The sequence below is a fragment of the Myodes glareolus genome, chromosome 24, assembly GCF_982192425.1.
Source record: "Myodes glareolus chromosome 24, mMyoGla1.1, whole genome shotgun sequence".
NCBI classification, from domain to species: domain Eukaryota; kingdom Metazoa; phylum Chordata; class Mammalia; order Rodentia; family Cricetidae; genus Myodes; species Myodes glareolus.
Genome location: NC_142049.1, coordinates 33296192 through 33314734, shown reverse-complemented (window position 1 = coordinate 33314734; position 18543 = coordinate 33296192). Strand labels below are relative to the sequence as shown.

The 18543-nt window shown below is 42.8% G+C and overlaps 1 protein-coding gene across 1 annotated transcript in view; it reads right to left on the bottom strand.

The window, feature by feature from the left end:
• The window catches only part of Herc2 (HECT and RLD domain containing E3 ubiquitin protein ligase 2), a 171143-nt gene extending 154181 nt beyond the window's left edge, over positions 1–16962 (bottom strand). The window contains 3 exon segments of the mRNA XM_085682685.2: positions 228–342; positions 16199–16291; positions 16824–16962. Of these exon segments, the coding sequence (XP_085538811.2) occupies positions 228–342; positions 16199–16270 (187 nt within the window). The 5' untranslated portion in view covers positions 16271–16291; positions 16824–16962.
• Positions 16963–18543: the final 1581 nt, after the last annotated feature.

Genomic DNA, 18543 nt, shown 5'->3' with positions numbered 1-18543 from the left:
CCAAACTAGACAACCTGAGTCCAATCCACAAGACTCACACAGCAGAGAGAACCAACTCCCAAGTTGTCCCGACATGCACACCATGGCCCCTGTACACACACACACACACACACACACACACACACACACACACACAGGCAAGCACAGACGCATTTTTAAAATTTTACTTTAAAATGCAATTATACTGATATTTACAAAATAAAAAGGTATTCATTAAAAGTTCTTACCCTTCCTAGAAGGGAGCTCTCGATTTTGGGTTAATTCTGTCCCAGTGTACACAATTTCTCCATCTTTAACCATTTCATTCCACAGACCACAGAGTCCATCTCTTGTGAATGCGAGCTGGGAAATACAAAAAGATAAACTTATAGAGAGATCCATATAAATCGTTTTTATTCTAATTTTTTTTGTTTTTGAAAATGTTATGAGTACTCGATCTACTCCAACTCATGTGCCCCTCTCAATTCATGACCCCCTCTTCTGCAATTATTGCTATATACATATAATATATATTACACATATCTATACACACATATATAAAATATGCACTACTTACTAAGTCAATCTAATGTTGCTCATGTGTTTAGGGCTGACCTTGGAAGCGGATAACCTAAGAGGGGGTTCAGCACTGAAGAAAACTGATTCTCTCAGCAGGCATCGCTCTTGATGTGGGGTGGGGCCTTGTGAAATCTCCCCATCCACACTGTCATATCCACTGGTGCCAACACTGTGTAGAGACTTGTTTAGGTAACACCACTGCTGCATTGTTATGGATACAGCATCCCTGCTGTATCTAGGAGACACTATCTCACAGGAGGCCCCTGGTCCTCTGGCTCTTACAACCTTACACCCCCTCTTCCATGATGTTCCTTTAGCCTTAGGTGAGGGTGTTATGTTGTGTCAATCACGGTTATTTCTCTCTGTAGTCTGACCAGATGTGACTTTCTGTAATTGCCTCTGTCTGCTACCAAAGAAACTTCCTTGATAAGGGGTGAGACCTACACTTACCTGTAGATACAAGGATAGTATTTGGAATACAGTTAGAAATTAGATCAGTTTATTCTAGGCACAGGTAGAGTAGGTTTACAGTATTGGGCATGAATGGTCTACTATGTAGGTTGCAAATACAATTAGACAGCTGTTAGTTACTCCAAAATCAAAGTTCAACTGTTGCATCACGGGGGATATCTTAGTGGGCCTGTGATAGCTGTGTTTTGCAGGCCTCATGGCTGGGTAGGACTACTGATTCCTTTTGTCCCTTGGAAGCTTACAATATATCTTCAGATACGATGAGAGTAAGTCCTCACAGAGGGGCTTTCAAGTCAGTTCTAGCTCAAAATTTCTTCAAGTTCTATGTGCAAAATGTATAGAGTCTTCAGCAACCGGGTCTTAAAGAATTATATAGAGAGGGAGAAAAAAACCTGGTTCCCCTTATTTTATTCAATTATTCAATAATAAAACAATAAACTATTTACTTTATTTAAAACCAAGTAACATGTCAAAGATCACAGAACAAAAGCAGGACGATGAAAGCACATTATGTCACTGCACACCATGTTGACTTTAATTAGTGGTTCTGGGTTTTTGTTTGTTTAATTTTTTTTAAACAAGCTCTTACTAGGCATCCTAGTCCAACCTCCAACTCTAATCTTCCTTGTGTGATTACAGCAATATGTCACAATGGCAGGTTTTATACACACGAATAGGTAACCACTGAGCCATCTCTCCAGCCCCACTGAGGTACTATTTTAAACAATAATCTCTATGTCTGTGTTTTCAAGTATCTCCACACTATTTCCCACTAGCAGTTTCAAAGTTTCTGGTGTTAGAGTAAGGCCTCTGGTCCATTTCACTGGTTTTCGTACAGGACAAAATGCAGAGGACAAGTTTCAGCCTTCTCCCCATAGAGTCACAGCTCTCAGCATCATTCTGGAAAACCCGACAGCTCTAGCTATGTGTCGGCCTGTGCGGCTCCTCTGCTGCACTCTAACCGTTAGGCTTTGTGGTATTATCATGGTGTCTGTCTTACTATCCCTACATAGTATAACTTTAACTAAGTATTGAAAGTTCCAGAATTGCTCTTTTCCCTCAAGACTGCTTTGGATATTCACTATACTAAATTTCATGTAACATGCAAAAGGGGAGTAGGGGCATACATGCATACACATGCTCTGAAAAGATCAAAAATAAAACATAGTGATTATGTATGAGGAGACACTTATGGAACATGGAGGAATCAAAGAATATAAAAAGCAGTATGTGAGTGTTCCTTCTAAGTGTGAAACATAAACTGTTCCCATCCTCAAAAATTTGAGCTTTGGGGCTGGAGAATTGGCTCAGCACTTAGGAACACTGGCTGCTCTTCCAGAGGACCTGGGCTGGATTTCCAGCACCCACGTGGTGGTTCACAGGCTTGCTGGTGATGCACAGATATAGTTGCAGACAAAACACCCATACAGATAAAATAAACATTTATTTTTAATTCAAGTTGCAGTATACAAAAACAAAACCTATAACTAGAAACAAGCAAAATAACCCAGGTTTATTTTTTAAAAAGATGCTTTTTGAGCCGAACAAAAACAACAACAAACATGCTAATGTGGAAGGAAAAAGCCCACAGGACCTCAATCCTATACAAAGAGCTACAGGCAACTAAGAAATGCTGAGGGTGGAAAACACAGTCTTCCTCAGGCAGAACACACCAATTAGCTATCCAGTACCAAGTGGTCAGCCCTGAAAACAACACAGAAGCAACATTAGACAGACTGAGTGGGCTAAATTTAGGAATGTGTGTGTGTGTGCACACGCACGCACGCAAACACATAAGCACACATACAATATGCGTATGTAACAAAAACTAATGAAAAAGGGTCAAGATTTTGAAAGATAGCAAGGAGGGGGTCTATGGGAGGGTCTGGAGGGAGGAAAGAGAAGGAGAAGATGCAATTATAATCACAAAAAATATTTAAATTTTTAACTGACTTTTTAAGCTTCATATAATTAGAATATAGTCAGTTTTTTCAAGACATGGCTTCTCTGTGTAACAGCTTGGCTGTCCTGGAACTCACTTTGTAGACCAGGCTGGCCTCAAACTCAGAGATTCTCCTGCCTCTGCCTCCTCTGGAATTAAAGGCATAAACCACTTCACCTGGAGAGAAAAAAAAACTTTTTTTTTGAGACACGGTTTCTCTGTAGCTTTAGAGCCTGTGTCTCTGTTCTTGTCTTGGAACTCACTCTGTAGACCAGGCTGGCCCCAAACTCACAGAGATCCACCGTCTCTGCCCCCGAGTGCTGAAATCAAAAGCGTGCGCCACCACCCGCATCATGAGAAAAAGTTCTTAAACCTTATGTACTCATCATTTTTATAACCTTAATTACCACAGATATTATCATTTAAAAGTGATTCCATGTGTATTATTTGATAAAGTAATGTTCATATGATAAAACTGTTTACTGTATAGTAGATTAATGTTACTATAAACTACAGTGTTAAATGTAAAAAACAAAAGTCAAAGAACATTTTAAGCAATCTGGATTAAAATCTCACTGGAAATTTATCTTTAAAATACATTTGCTCCCAATTTTCTCAGGAGATCTTATCTACTTCCCCTTCCTGGGGGAATCTATGTATGCTTCTCTTAGGTTTCTCCTTGTTACTTAGCTTCTCTGGGGTCATAGACTATAGGCTCATTATCCTTTGCTTTACAGCTAGCATCCACTTACAAGTGAGTGCGTCCCATGCTCATCTTTCTGGGTCTGGGTTACCTCACTCAGGATGGTTTTTTCTAGTTCCATTCATTTGCAGGCAAATTTCAAGATGTCATTGTTTTCACCTCTGAGATCAGGTTTTATTCCTACTGCTTGTACTGGTATTTTGGAAGCCAGTCTCTTTGGAGGGATACCTTGGCTCAGCCTAGACATAGTGGGTAGGGCTTGGTCCTTCCTCAAAGCAATGTGCTAGACTGTTGAAACCTTATCCTCTCTGAGGAGTGGATAAAGGTGGGATAGAGGGAAGGTGGAAGGAAAGGGAGAAGGCGGGGAGTGGAAACTGGGAGTGGTATGTAAAATGAGAAAAAGTAGTGTTTTTAAAAGCAATTAATCAATTAAAGAAATACATTTGTTCTGTGTGTGGAAAGAATTTAATTTGAATAACAGCACTCTTCCCACACTGAGTACCAAGATATTGGCCTCAGAACACCATTTCTCACTAAAAAGAACAAGGGCTCTTAGAGAGAGAGGCTAAGTCTGAGATCAATGAGGTGTTGAGGAACACACCTTTAATCTCAGCACTTGGAAAAAGAGGCAGGCAGATCTCTGAGTTCAAGGTTAACCTGGTCTACAAAGCGAATTCCAGGACAGTCAGAGCTAGAGAAACACTGTCTCCAAAAGAAAAAGAAAAGTGAAAAGAATCAATAGCTGAAATCGCACAGACACTAATGAAGACAAGGTTCCTGCCAAAGTTAAGAACACTTCTGAGTATCCCCAATACATAAGAGATGGAACAGATAACAGTAAATTCAATCGCATGAGTAAATAGTAACATTTAAGGGTAAAAAGGAAAAATAAAAACACCCTAGTTAGTCCACATCTGTTTCAGAAAGAAGGCATTGGGAACACCCTGAGAAGGTACGAATGAAGCCACTTTCTCTACTACAGATGTACTTAAAAGACTGACTTCAACCCGGCTGTAATCCTGCATCCCAGCACCTGGGAGGCAGAGGTATAAGGATCACTGTAAGTTTGAGGCCATCACTACTTAGTGAGTACCACGCCAATCATAACGACATAATGAAAAAAAATTATTCAAATCAAAAAAGGAGAGGGAGGGGGAAGGAGGAACAGGAGAGGGATGGTGGAGGGGAGAGAGGAACAGACTTCTATTTGTCCATTTTCTTTTTTCAAAGATTTATTTATTTTATTTTATATATATGAATGCTTTACCTGCATGTATGCATTGCACCGTGTGCATACAGGACCTCAGAGGGAAGAAGGTGTTGAAACCTCTGGAACTGAAGCTGGAAATAGTTGTGAGTGGCTATGCAGGTGCTGGGAATCAAACCCACAGGTCCTCCACAAAAGCAGCAAGTGCTCTTAACCACTGAGCCATCTCTCTAGCCCATCTATCCACCTTTTTATAGGGCAGGGCCTTTTGAAAAAAAAAAAACAAAAAACACACACACACACACACAATTCTACTATCCCGCTCCTTGGAGGCACCATTTTCATGAAGCACCCACTACCTTCAATAGCAGTTTCTTTAAAATAAATTCAGCACAAAAGAATTTCACACATACCGCTCATTACTGAATTCATCTATATTTTTTATGTGTAAAAAATATAAAATGAGCTGGCATAAGTTTATGGCTACCTCATATGCACTGCAGCCCACAGTGGGAGCAGAGGGCATAGGATGTCCTACATCTGGAGTTTCCAACAGTTTTGAGCCACTAGGTGGGTGCTGGGAACCAAACCCGAGTCTTCTGCGGGAGCAGTGAGGACTTTAAAATGCTGAGCCATCTCTCCCGCTCTGAATTCTTCCATACTTTTCTCCATTTCTTCACAGTTCTTTCCCACCTAATCTATGCAAGTAAACATTCAGATCTCACTTTTATAAAATTATAAAATTAATGAGAATAATCAAATATCATAAGGGGATAAAATGGTCCCCAGAATTCTGGTCCTCTGGGGTATTCATTCACCTTGTGCTCTTTTCCAACAAACTACACACAACACCCATAAATAAGATGGTATGGGGCTGGAGAGATGGTTCAGCAGGTAAGAGCACTGACTGTTCTTCTACAGGACCCGGGTTCAATTTCCAGCACCCACATGGAAGCTCACACCTATCTGTAACTCCAGTTCCAAGGCTTCTGACACCCTCACACAGACATACATGCAGGTAAAACACCAATGAACATCAAATAAAAATAAATTTTAAAAAAGATGGTATGTTATCACACCACTAGGTGCTAGTGTTCTATGACAAATGTGAATTGACACTCAATAGTGAAGGCTCCAAGTCCATTGCTTCCTAGGTAAGCAAAAGAAACATTATCTTTGGAGTCTACCTTGTCAAATGAAATCGCCCTCAAGAGTGGCTAAACAATATCAGGAGATGCTCCCACAGGGCCAAGGAGAAACAAGTAGAGGTCTATGGAATGCCAACGGAAGGGCAGCTGCTGAGTCCAGGCATCGAGTCACAACACAAGGAACTAACTGAAGGGAGGACTCTGAGGGCAGGGACCAGCTGCCAGAAGACTAAGCTACCCAGCAGCCAGATTCCTGACCAATCAAAATGTCAGAATATAAGTAAATTATTTTAAGTTGCTAAATTTGTGTTTAGTGATTTGTTACACAGTAATAGAGAAAACTAACTTGGCATTCTGCTAAGTTCCATATAGAAACTGCTTTGCTCAACACTATGTCACTACTGTTCACATTGCTAATGAAATGACTGAAGCCCTAACATGGGGCTCTTGGTAGAGCAGCAACTGGCAGGAGAGAAGTAGGACCCCTGAAAACACACTCTCATGCTCCCACCTTGAGACTTAGCGAGGGAATGGGAAGGCATGGCTTCCAAAGTGAGAACACAGTTAAGACTGACCAATGAAGGACTGGAGAGATAGTTCAGTGGTTAAGTCCCAAGTTCAAGTCCCAGCGACCACACAGTGGCTAATATAACCATATATAACGGGATCTGACACCCCCTTCTGGCAAGCAGGTATACATTCATAGCACTCATACATTAAATAAAAATGAATTTTTAAAAAACCCTACCAACTGAATCCAGTTTGCACCACAGTGCAAACGGCTACAGGCAAAGAGGCCAGGTACTGAGGCTCGGGTGTGCTAGGTTACAGGAGTTACATCCAACCGTCATGCTCAGATCTCAAGGGAACCCAGGAGCCTTCCAAGCCTCCATGTATAAAGGGGGAGAAAGAGGAAGAAACTATGAAAACATAAAGTAAAAGAGTCACAGCCAAGAGCCAATCAATCACGACAAGGAAAGTTCAGATCAGTGTTCAGATCAGGTGTGAGAAGTAAGGAAAGACAGACAATAAAAACAGGAATGAGAATTGGTTCACTTTTAACTGCAGAGATTTACACAAGTTGCAGCTTGGTCCTCAGAGGGCTACTATTGCAGAAAGGGACTACAGTGATGTTCTCACTCAGCTGCCCTAGGCTACAGTCATCTGAGAGGAAGGAACCCCAATTGAGAAAATGCCTCCCTAAGATCAGGACGCAGGCAGGTAAGCCTGTAGAGCATTTTCTTTATTAGTGATTGATGGGGAAGGCCCAGCCCATTGAAGGTGATGACGCCCCTTGGCTGGTGGTCCTGGGTTCTCTGAGAAAGCAGCTGAGCAAGCCATGGGAAGCAAACCAGTAAGCAACTCCCCTCCATGGCCTCTGCATCAGCTCCTGCCTCCAGGTTCCTGCCATTTGAATTCCTGTCCTGACTTTCTTCAGTGATGAACAGCAACATGGAAGTGTAAGCCAAATAAACCCTTCCCTCCCCAACTTGCTTTTTCAGGGTGCTTCATCACAGCAAAAGGAACCCCAACTAGGACAGTGATCCTACTTGGATCATCTAGTTAGTTACTTAGGAAACTGTGGAACCCCAAGCTATGTGTCTTCCTTCTGCTTCTTGGCATATGATGATCAAATTTGCTACACATGGTACCCTATGATGTGCAGAAAAAAGGATCAAGTCAATCAGCCATGAAGTGGAATCTTCAAAGCTCCTAGTCAAAATGAACCTTTTCTCAATGAATAAATTACTCACCATCAACAGCTCTCCCTACTAATATGCGATGAATATAAACCTAGATCTTAGCAAAGTGTTCCAGGAGAGAAGGATAAATCTGGAAAATCTCAGATGGATACAGGAAACGCCAACATCCCAATAGAGACAGTGGGCACTATGCTCAGCCCCAACTGCACTTTAGGACGGCCACAGACTGGCTGGTAACCACCTATCAGTGGTCTGGAATACAGCCTAGATTGAGACACTGGCATTCAAAAGTGAATTTGTAAAAATATGGGCTAGGAGAACTCTTGCTTAGTATTTAAGAAGCCCTAGGTTCAATCCCCAATACTGCTTAAATCAGGTATGGTGACGCATGCCTGCAGTTCCAGCACTCAGAAGGTACGACCAGGACATCAGAAGTTTAAGATCAACGTCAGCTACACAGCAAGCTGGAGGCTAGCTTCAAAAACAGAAAACAGCAAAAAAAAAAAAAAAAGATGAAACATTTCAATAGTTAAAGACTGAGCCAGGGAGATGCTACATTCACAAGGAAGAAAAGAAGGAAAGAAAAGAGGGAGACAGGAAGGAAGGGAGGGAGGGGAGGAAAAGAGGGAGACAGGAAGGAAAGGAAAGAAGAAAGGGAGGAAGGGAAGAGATCCATTCTTTAATCACTGGGGTGGTGTAGGACCATTATCTTACTTTTCTGTTGCTGTGACCCAAAAGTGACCTACAGAAGAGCTTATTTTGCCTTGGGAAAGAAGGTCTATAATGGGGCTGGAGAGATGACTCAGCAGTTAAGAGCGTTAATTGCTCTTCCAGAGGTCCTGAATTCGATTCCCGGCACCCACATGGTGACTCACAACTCCAGTTCCAGGGGACTTACACCCTCAAATAGACATACATGCAGGCAAACCACCAATGCACATAAAATAAAAATAATTTTTTTAAAAAAAAGAGGAAGTCTATAATGGCAGGAGCGGCATGAGAGCAAGGCTGAGCAGGAAGACAGACCTGAAGTAGGATGAGGCTGGAACATCACAAAGCCTACCCACAGCGCAGCGTTTCTCCAGCAAAGCACCTCACAGTCCAACCAACTGCGGACCAAGTGTTCAAATACATACGCCTATGAGGAGCATCTCTCATTCAGACCACCACAATTATGCAGCAGTTTTTCAGAGCTGAAATCTTCCGCCCAGAAAGGAAAAGGGGCAGCCCAGAAGACTGAGAAGCAATTAACTTGCAAGTCTCAGAAGGTCCTTGAAACTACCGAGATTTACAAGGACCCTCCTTGAGACTATAGATGTAGTAAACAGACACCTAGAGAGGAGACGGGCACATCTATCAGGCACCAGGGTGAGTGTCCACGAGTCCCCCCTGGGGAGATAGGGGAGATAGGCCTACAGCGATGCAGCAGCCTTTGAGTCAGCCCCAATCTATAAACCCAGAGCTCCCATGTTGGATTTTGGTATGAAGTTACTTTGTTCTGTCATCAGTTCCCTGTGTGTGATGGAGATGTGTGTTGGCATCGCCAGAGAAGAGCAAGGGACAGAGGCTGCATACATGGCAAGTAATCTTCTCTTGGAAGGCACGGGCTGGATGTCATGAGGAACACAATGTGAAAGACTACAGGAACCAATAACCAACAGACAGACATGAAGCATGGCCTCAAGCAACACAACCCAAGTGCAACAGTGAGAGCATCCCCCAACAAGCATTAGGTAGTCTTCGGAAGGGCCCAGCAGCAGGGGTTCAAATTACCTAAGAGTATATGGACCAACCTAACTAAACACTAAGACAGAGCTTGGAAAGAAAACTGATCTCAGGCAAATGACATATATACCAAAGCAAAACTCATTCAGATTTTTTATTTTCATACATATACATATTGTACATTAACCATACCCCCATTCTCCCCAACCTCTGCTTATCCCTTTAAAAAAAAAAAAAATCTAAGCTAAAACTAAATCCACAGCCAGGTACTATAATGCATGCCTGTTCTCCCAGACATTCAGAAGGCTAAAGCAGTTGGATCAAAAATTTATAAAGTCAACTTAGGAAACATAAAATTAATCTCAAAAATAAAGATATAAAACAAAATCTAGCATAACATAGCATATTTATAATGCTCAATATTTAATCATATTTTAGCAAAAATACACCAACCTATAACTAGAGTAACTGATCAATGCAAATGACAGAATCATTCAAGAATTGGTATCGGTGATTGATTCAGCAGAAAAAAAGCATTAAAAGCTCTATAGAAAGAACCCAAGTAGGCTAGATGATGATGCCACATGCCGTTAATCCCAGCACTTGGGAGGCAGAAATAGGCAGATCTCTGTGAGTTCAAGGTCAGCCTGGCCTACAGAATGCATTCCAGGACAGGTTCCAAAGTCACAGAGAAACCCTGTCTCAGAAGAAAGACCCAATGGAGTGATGTAAAATACTGCAGTGCGAACTTTATCTGTATGATGCTCCCCCAGTCTTTGCTCCTATCCCCTAAACACACATGAGTCCAGGCAGAGCCTCCCATAAACACATCAGGCCACTATTTCTATGCGGATTTATAGTCACATGATATCAAAGAACTTCCTTTCTCTACTCATTCCTCAGGAGCCAGAAGAAACCTTCCTGAGGTACTCACTAAGTCCAGGCCTATCTCACGGGAGGCAAGCACTCTACCCTACCACTGAGATCTCCACCTCCAGTCTTCCCAGCCTTTCCTTTTCTCCCCACTGTGCTCTGAAATTTCTGAGGTAGTGCCTTACTGAGGTGCCCATGGAAAGGACTTGAACTTATAACCATGCTGCCTCAGCTTCCCAAGAAGCCGGGGTTATAAGCCTGTCCCACCAGCTTGTGTCCTTTTTACCTGAGTTTGGTTCCCTAAATCTACGTCAGATAGTGCACAGCTGCCTTTAACTCCAGCCTGGGGATCAAATGCACTCTGAAAGAACTCCAGAAAGAACTCACTAAGACACATACATAAAAATAAAAATGTTTTAATTTAAAAATGATTAACAAGATTTACAAAGTGCATATAATCAAAAGCATCAATAAAAAGTCACACTATCTACAAAAGTTATTATAGCAAATCACTATCAACTACTTTACACTGCATAAAACTGAAGAATCTGGAGGTAGTTAATAGGAACTCACTGCAGGAGAGAGGAACACAAGTTTGCATCTAGGTCCTGCAGAGAGAGAGGATGCACTCCTCTGTGGATGTGTGCAGTGTGAAGTCTAGGAGCCAAATAGTGAAGCCCTGTCTTTTGGGTATGTTCCTTAAACTGGAACAGCAGAGCCAAGTTTGTATTTGAAGATTCTTTTTAATAATAGCATAGGAACACCCAAGTCAATAACTCTACCTAATGTTTCAATCAACCCAACAAAATGTCATACACAAAAACAGCAAACCCTAAATTTCATTATGGAAGTCTATTAACAATACTATTCTATTGAGGCGATTTTACTTAGATACAGGGAAAGAGAATCCCAAAGACATCAGATTCCCTACATTCACCACACTCTTTTATGTCAGCATATCAGCAACCAGCCAGTTAGTCACAACCGAGGAGCAGCACTCATCAGACGTCCCTGCGCATACACCTTTGGATCTACTGACATGTCTAAGCATAATGACAGTATTCATAGTCAATGTTTAATTCTTAAATACACTTTTGAGCTAAATCATTTTGAATTGATGACTATGTGCCAAATACAGATAAATAAATGATCCAGAATTTTACTACTGGTTAACACAAAAACTCTAAATGCATTCTGCTAAGTTAAAAAGCTGACCTCAGAAAAACCACACACCATACGATAATCTAAAGATAACTAGACAGATGAGATTGATTCTCCATGCTGGAGATCAGATTGTGAGGGAAGTGACACAGAGGGCAGCACCAAGAACATCACTCAGGTGGTGACAGCTACATGAATGGACATTAAGGCAGAATGGCACACAACTGTGCATATGAACTGGAAGGATGCAAACTACTGATTTTGATAGTATGTCACAGTGAAACAAAATATAAGCATTGGGAGCATCTGCTTAAAGGGAACACACTCATCTTACTATGTTGTTGGCAACTTTCTGAGTCTATCACTATTTTCAAAATGAAAAGGTTTAAAAAAAGTGCTTCAGGCATATCCAATTTCATGTGCCATTTCAAAGAATCCTTAAATAGAAAATTCCTGAGTGTAGCTTATATAAGAAAGAGCAAAAAATTTCTATCTGGTCTCATGCCCAAAGACATACCCTTAGTCTTTCATCAAGAGTGACAAAAGGAAAACATTTTAAGAAACAAAAGTCTGAAAGTATAACATACTACTATGTCCTGTAAGTAATTTTCTTTTTGGCTCACTGAAAAACTACAACCAGCTCAGATAAACATTATAAGGTCACACATTTCACCCCTTTATTATATTGTCTTTTTGAGAGTAATGAACACTAAATGCCCCAATAAATGTACATAAAAATTAGGAGTGCTAAACATTCAAGTGTGAAGAGTTTTCTTGGCATGTATATGCATGCATAAATGTGAATGGGTGGACTGGTGTGTGCAAATGCACATACATATGTGTCTGGAGGCCAGAAGTTGAGACCAGCAATCCCTGTTTCCTGACACTGAAGGCCTCCCTTGAACCCAGCGCCTGTCATTCAGCTAGTCTAGTTACTAAGCTTGTCTTGGGAACTCTGGCCTTGGCCTTTCAGCACTGACATAACAAGAGGGTCACCACAGCCACCGTGTGTGGTAGAAATCAGAGCTGGGTCCTCACGATTGCCCAGCAAGCTCTTTTCTGACTTTTCTGAGCCACTTTCCCAGCCCACAATGCTTTGAGAGTGTGTGTGTGTGTGTGTGTGTGTGTGTGTGTGTGTGTGTAGGTTTGTGTATGTGAAAGCCAGGTGAGTACTTGGCCTACAATGGACACTATATTAAAAACTACTGGTTGTAAAGAACTAGGCCTGACATGTTAATATCCACAATAAAGTATCTATGCCAAGGTTCTAGGCTTATTATACACATATTAAAATTTTTCATACTTCAAAAACATTTTCTTTCTAAAGTTACTAATATTTTCTTGGGTATTTCAAACAAAATAAGCCTATAAAAATAAACTGTCTAAAATTTACACGTATACATACATATGTATATCTTTCCCACATACTATTTATTAACTGTATGTCAATGCAAAAACCTAAGAGGAAATAAGGAAATTCCCAGTCTGGGAAGACAACACATACTCCACCTCCCACACAAAAGGCAAAGTCGGCCAGTGTAAGATGAGTATGTGCAATGTGGGTTTGCCAGGATCCCAAAAAGGGACACTGGGTCTAAGCCTTAGAGAAGAACAACATGCATTCCTTGTATTTCTTTTCTTCAAGACAGAGTTTCTTTGTGTAGCTCTGGCTGTCCTGGAGCTCTGTAGACCAGGCTAACCTCGAACGCAAAGATCCACCTGTCTCTGCCCTCCAAGTACTAGGATTAAAGGCATGCGCCACCACTGCCCAGTCTGCATCCCTCATGTTTAGAAAGCAATGAAAGAGAAAGCGCACAAGCCATTTACATATCTGTATCACCACACACATTTTCCTCTGACATGTAACCAAAGCCTAGTAGCTTGTTCTTGGGAGATAGTGGGAAGACTTTTAAACATAATGTCTAAGAAGGTCAAACACTAATATGCCACTGAATAAATAAAGTGATATGTATTCTAAGATATGAATAGTGCTTCATTTTATATATATCTGACTCTTCAGAGACAATCAGTGCATTATTAAGCTAGTTTTGAATCAAAATACTAAACTCACATTTGGCAGTTATTCAGTTTGATTACTAAGGCGGGAAAAACAACCCCATTAAGTAGAGGGAGTAGATTCTCTGTTTTTGTTTGATGTGGGTTTTTTGGGTATGGTTTCAGGTTTTGGTTTTTCTGCATTGATAACAATCTAAACCAAGGCTTCAAACACACTAGGAATCCACTCTACCACGGAGCTATAAACTCCCAGCCCTTAAAACATTTTCTTGACCTCAACAAGTGTCTCGAAGTATATCAATCACAAAAAGCAAATTTGTCTTGGGGTGGGAAGTTGGTTGAGCAAGAAAAAGCAATTGTTAAGAAGCCTGACAACCTGAGTTTAGGTCTGTGGAACTCATCTAGAAATCCAAGCTCAGCAGAGCATGTGTGTAATCTCAGTATTCCAAACTGCAGGAAGATAGGAGGCAGAGAGAGAATTTCTGTGGAAGCATACAGGCCACCTGGCTGGGCCACACAGAGCAGCAAATGAGAGTGACCCTGCCTCAAACAACACGGACGTTCAGGACTGACAGAGGTTGTCCTCTAACCTCTACACATGTGGGTGGCGCATGTGTACCCTTGCACATGAGCACAATGACACCTGTCATATACACACAGGAGTAAATAAAATTTAAATGTTTTTTAAAGTTTGCCTGCCTCTCAGTATTTCATAATAAGAAATCACTTATTTCTCACCTACCTAATCTGCTTATAAAAGAAAAAAGAAAGCAAACATAAATAGTTAAACAAAAGAGGTATTTAAACAACAAAGGGTAAGTAACAAACCACTGAAGTCTCCTTAGCTCAGTCCTATCTATCATCACACCATGAATAACACACCTGTCATCTGCAACAGTGCTCAACTGCAACAGTCATGTACAACAGTCCTCAACTCACCTGTCATCTGCAACCGTCATGTACAACAGTCCTCAACACACCTGTCATCTCCAACAATCCTCAACTCACCTGTCATCTGCAACCATCATGTACAACAGTCCTCAACACACCTGTCATCTCCAACAATCCTCAACACACCTGTCATCTGCAACCGTCATGTACAACAGTCCTCAACACACCTGTCATCTGCAACCGCCATGTACAACAGTCCTCAACACAACTGTCATCTGCAACCGTCATGTACAACAGTCCTCAACACACCTGTCATCTCCAACAATCCTCAACACACCTGTCATGTACAAAATTCCTCAACACACCTGTCATCTGCAAGTCATGTACAAAATTCCTCAACACACCTGTCATCTGCAACCGTCATGTACAACAGTCCTCAACACACCTGTCATCTCCAACAATCCTCAATACACCTGTCATCTGCAAGTCATGTACAAAATTCCTCAACACACCTGTCATCTGCAACAGTCATCTGCAACAGTCCTCAACACACCTGTCATTTGCAACAGTCATCTACAATAGTCCTCAACACCTGGTCTGTTATGTACTGACACTCTGTTTGAAGGGACTAGGAAATCAGAAAGAGGCAATAACACTTGATTACAAAACTCCACAATCAAAGGCTGCTTACACTACCTTACAGTCACAAATGCTACATAATGAACTCTAAGAAAGACTGTTAAAAAAATGAGTTATCTGACAAATATTTAATGTGGTTAGCCCCCGAAGAGGAAAGGACACAGACAACAGACACAACTCAGACACCTTTTCATGTCTGTGGTAACGGAGATCCAAAAGTACCCGTCTACACTATGCACAAACAGCAAGTAGCTCATAAACAATCAGCCTCAAAAATCTTATCGTGAGCATTTATCTCATAATCTCCTGACACTTGTAATTCCTTAACTAAACATTACAGACACAGGCCAGGATTCTATTTCTCATATTCCTGGTGCAAAAATCTGAACATTCCTTTTAATTACAGCTGCAAGCTATATAAAACCAAAAGCTCAACTAAACCTTCACCTCTCCAGAAGCAAAGCACAAAATCGCGGAAAATGACAACTGACTTCACTTCACTGCTGCCCTGCACAGCTAACAATCTTCTCCAAAAGTATCAGGAAGAAACAAACACCGTGGGCAAGGTGGCACATGCCTTTAATCCCAGCACTCAGGAGGCAGGGGCCAGCCAGCCAGCCACGGTGAGGTGCATAGGAAGACCCTGTCTAAAAATACGAGAGAAAAAAACAAACTGACAACAGCCACGTCTTGACTAAGAGTGTTGGCAAGAGTTGGGATGGCATTCAGCTGCTCAAGTGCTTGCCTAACTGCACTACAGAAACCCAGCAAGGTGGCACATGCCCACAACGCTACCAGTCCAGAGGTGGAGGCAAAAGGATCGGATTTCAGGTCATCCTCACCTACATGGAGAGTTCAAGGCCAGCCCGGGAATATGAAACCCTGTCTTAAAAAAGAAAAAGAAAAAAAAAACACTCCTGAATAAAAACTGAAAAATTGCATAACTAGCTCTCAAGTTTCTTAAACTTACAAATGACTTTAATTAAAACACAACCACACAGCATCTACCTCAACAGTCATAACAAACGTTACGTCGTAGGTTATGAGAAATAACCCTCCTCAGACAACGTCTAGTTGCTAGCCACACACATGTTCTACTTAACCAAAAACTTTATAGAGACGGGGACACACACAAAGAACACGACAACACGCCAACCCCACCTGGATATCTGTCTTCAACCATTTGGAATCAAGTCGAGACTGGGCAGCCAAACAGAAGGACTCAGAAGGCATGTTTCCTCCCGGTGGTCGGGCCTGGAAGTCAAACAGAAACGTTGAAGACCCATAGCTTATGATACTGTTACTCACACCGTTCTGCAGTTTAACTGCAGCAGAGACAGAGAAGGTAAGAAGGGGAGAAGGAGAGCTGGGGGGCAGGGGGACGAGAGCTCGAGAGGGAAAGCTGGACCAAGAACGGGAGAAGGAAGGGAAATACCCCTTTCATTAGAGGTGGAGTCGCCAGCCCTGGAGTAGTCACAGGCGACCACTGCACAATGTCACCCCACTCCTTAAATCCCGAAGGGGCGCGCACACACACGCCAGGAAAACTCACTATGGCCACGACCGATGACACCAGGGTGCATCAGCCGCTTTACCTACAGCAGTCCGGGGTGTGGGGAATAAACAAAAGTCCCATCTGCAGAGAGATCTACAACCATCGCCTGACCACTCAAGGCAGAGCCCGGACGGCCACGGCCCCCCAAAGCGCCCAGGCCCTATCGTCCGTGCCAACGCCCGCCTTCCGCCCGCCGCGCTCCCGGGCCCCGCTCGCCCGGATCTCCCGGACCTGGCGCCGCCCGTCGTCGGCCCCTCCGCCCTGCTCCGGCCCGCGCTCGGCCAGACGCGGCGCCGCCCGCTCCGCCAGCCGGCTGTGGAACCCTCCCTGAGGGAGCCGGCCGGCGCTAGCGATCCGGTCTGCGGCCCGAAGCGCAGGCTGACGCACGACGGCGCCCGCCCAATAGCGTGAGGCGACGGGACTGCGCGGCCAATGGGCTCGCGGCGGAGCCCGGCCCGCCCCTCCTTCCCCTCCACTTCCTCTTCCTTCGCTGGGCGACAGCCAACCGCAGACGCCGGGAGGCGGGACTCCTGCGCGCGCACGCTGGCTCGCGCCCTCCCCGTTCTCCTACGGACCCGAAAGGGGTATACCGTTTCCAACGTGACGACGTCCGATAGGCTCTGTGGGCTGCCCTACGGCGTCCGCCTGGAATTCGAGCCTCTGGGCATGAGACAAAATTTAAGAAAAAGCCTTTGGTCAGGGCCTGGTGGTGCACGCCTTTCATACCTGCGCTCGCGAGGCAGGGGCAGGTGGATCTCGGCGTTCGGAGACCCCAAGGGGAAAAATTAGAAAAAGGAAGACAGAGCAATTGAAATCACACAAAGTATGCTCTCTGCTCATCTTGGAATGAAACTATAAATAAATAAAACATAACACAATCTCCAGGCACTTAGAAATTAAACTTTTCCATGAGTAGGGAAGAAGCCAGAGGACGTAGAACATTTTTAATAAGAGCTGGAAGAGCACAAATGTACCAAGAGAGACAGAGTGATCCGTTAAAGAAGGGATCTGTCAGAGGCAAAATTTTTTTACGTGTTTGGCCATAGGTAGTTTTTTATGTCCCTCAAAACTAGCTGGTTTGCGTTATTGTGGGGGATTGGATAATCCAGACAAAGAAAGGGAAGCTGACTGGTTCTCCATATAAGATAGCCTCCTATGTGAGAGATTTGAAAATTTCACTCAATTGTTCCCTCTGGTAAGAAAAGGACCACTCAGTCTTTGTCTTGGAGAGGGAAAAGGATCAGGAAGTCAGCTATCTTAAATGCTTAAATGAAAAGGACATTAATATTCCCAGAGCCTCTGTTCCTTGTGTCTGCCTGCCAGACAGCTGTCTACTTTCCAGTCCCTCAATAGGCCTGGCCAAACTCTTGGTAAGTTGGTGTCTATCATCCTTAGGATTTAGTTTTTAAGAATATGATGAGATAACTGTTCATTAGTAATTTAACATAGAGGGCTGAAAAGATGGCTTGGACATTAAGAACACTTGCTACTCTTACAGAGGACCTGGTTTTGGTTTGTGGGAAAAGAACAATCTTTGATTCACACAAAAGAACATACGAACGAAACAAGAATAGCTCAGTGAGGTGGTTTTCTTTTTTTTCAAAAAAGGTTCTTGAAAATCCAAACCAGGCTAGTGAGCATGCGTGTCCAAGATGGTCTCTCTTGTTTATCCCTAAATGCAGGTGAAAACTAGCTCATCCCATTGGTGGGAGCTTGACTTCACAATCTGAGACGCTTGGCTAGTCAGTACAAAGGGACTAGCCCTTTTAGAGACTATGGGCCCTCCTCAGACTGCCTTTGACTTTAAAATCTCTATACATTTCTCACAATACCCCCTTTCTTATAGCTTTTCCCCGGCATATATAAGATGCCTTTACTAACAGTGAATTGTTGTGATGTGTTGTGAATGTGTTGCTCAAGCATGACTTAAGGTGTGTCCCCCTGTTATGGA